The sequence below is a fragment of the Otolemur garnettii genome, unplaced genomic scaffold (assembly GCF_000181295.1).
Source record: "Otolemur garnettii isolate 467f Iridium unplaced genomic scaffold, OtoGar3 scaffold00013, whole genome shotgun sequence".
Lineage (NCBI taxonomy): Eukaryota > Metazoa > Chordata > Mammalia > Primates > Galagidae > Otolemur > Otolemur garnettii.
In genome coordinates, this window is record NW_003852408.1 from 29,867,982 (window position 1) to 29,869,086 (window position 1,105).

The following is a 1,105-nucleotide window of genomic DNA, read 5'->3' on the forward strand; positions in this document are numbered from 1 at the left end:
GGCGGGTGCCTGTGGTCCCAGCTACTTGGGAGGCTGAGGCAGGACACTCGATTGAGCCCAGGAGTTGGAGGTTGCTGTGAACTGTGATGCCATGGCACTGTACCCAGGGGGATAGCTTAAGGCTCTGTCTCAAAAAATAAATAAATAAATAGAGTTTGGAGAATTAAAAAAAAAAAAAAAAGCTTCTGTGGGCTGGATGCAGTGGCTCATGCCTGTAATCCCAGCACTTTGGCTAAATCAGGAGGATTTTTTGAGGTCAGGAATTTCAGATCAGCCTGGGCAACATAGCATAACTCTAGCTCTACAAAAAAGTAGTAAGAAAAAAAAAAAAAGCTGGGCATGATGGTACATGCCTATAGTCCCCACTACTCAGGAGGCTGAGGCAGGAGGATTGTTGGCGCCCAGGAGTTTGAGAGTGCAGTGAGCTATGATGACGCCATGCTGAGCTTGGGTGACAGAGTAAGTGAGACCTGTCTTTAAGAATTTAAAAATGGTAACAACAACAACAACAACAAAAAATGGTAACAACAGAATTAAACAAAGCGTGAGGCCCTGTAACAATTGCACAGAGTGTATGCCCATGAAGCTAGCTCTATTTGCATCCCACAGAGAAGAATGAAGGAACCACTGCCAAGCAGCACAGGGGTGTGGTGCACTCAACTCAAACCAGCCAGTGAGAGCCAACTGTCAACTTTTCAGAAAATGTGCAATTTGGTTGATATCGTGGTGTTTACTTGAAATCAGTTGTGGTGGGAATATTTACAGCCAACACTACAAATCAAGATCTTTCTCTCTCTTTTTCTCGTTCCTTCTTTCTTTGGGGTGGGGGTAGAAGATGGAGCCAGTTATTACATTGACCAGCACACCACTGAACCTACCGGTAAGGCTTCAAGGAGTTTTTTAGTGTCAGATCCAGATAACAGTTCTTGCTCTCCTTGATGCAATGACTCAGTTTCCGTATCGACAGGAGGCGTCACTAACTGGGCAGCTGAAAAAAACAAACAGGAAACAAAAATCACCTTTTGACTAGTAGCAATCCAAAATATACAATCATCAAAAGCAGCCATCAAAAGTATTTTATAGACACTTGTAAATTTCTTTCTTT

The 1,105-nt window shown here is 43.3% G+C and overlaps 1 protein-coding gene across 2 annotated transcripts in view; it reads right to left on the reverse strand.

Moving 5' to 3' along the window:
• Positions 1–1,105, reverse strand: part of CASP10 (caspase 10) — a 49,712-nt gene that overhangs the window by 15,805 nt on the left and 32,802 nt on the right. For both annotated transcript variants that reach the window (XM_023510274.1, XM_012802165.2), the window contains exon 5: positions 879–988. In XM_023510274.1, the coding sequence (XP_023366042.1) occupies positions 879–988 (110 nt within the window). The remainder of the gene's footprint in view (positions 1–878; positions 989–1,105) is intronic.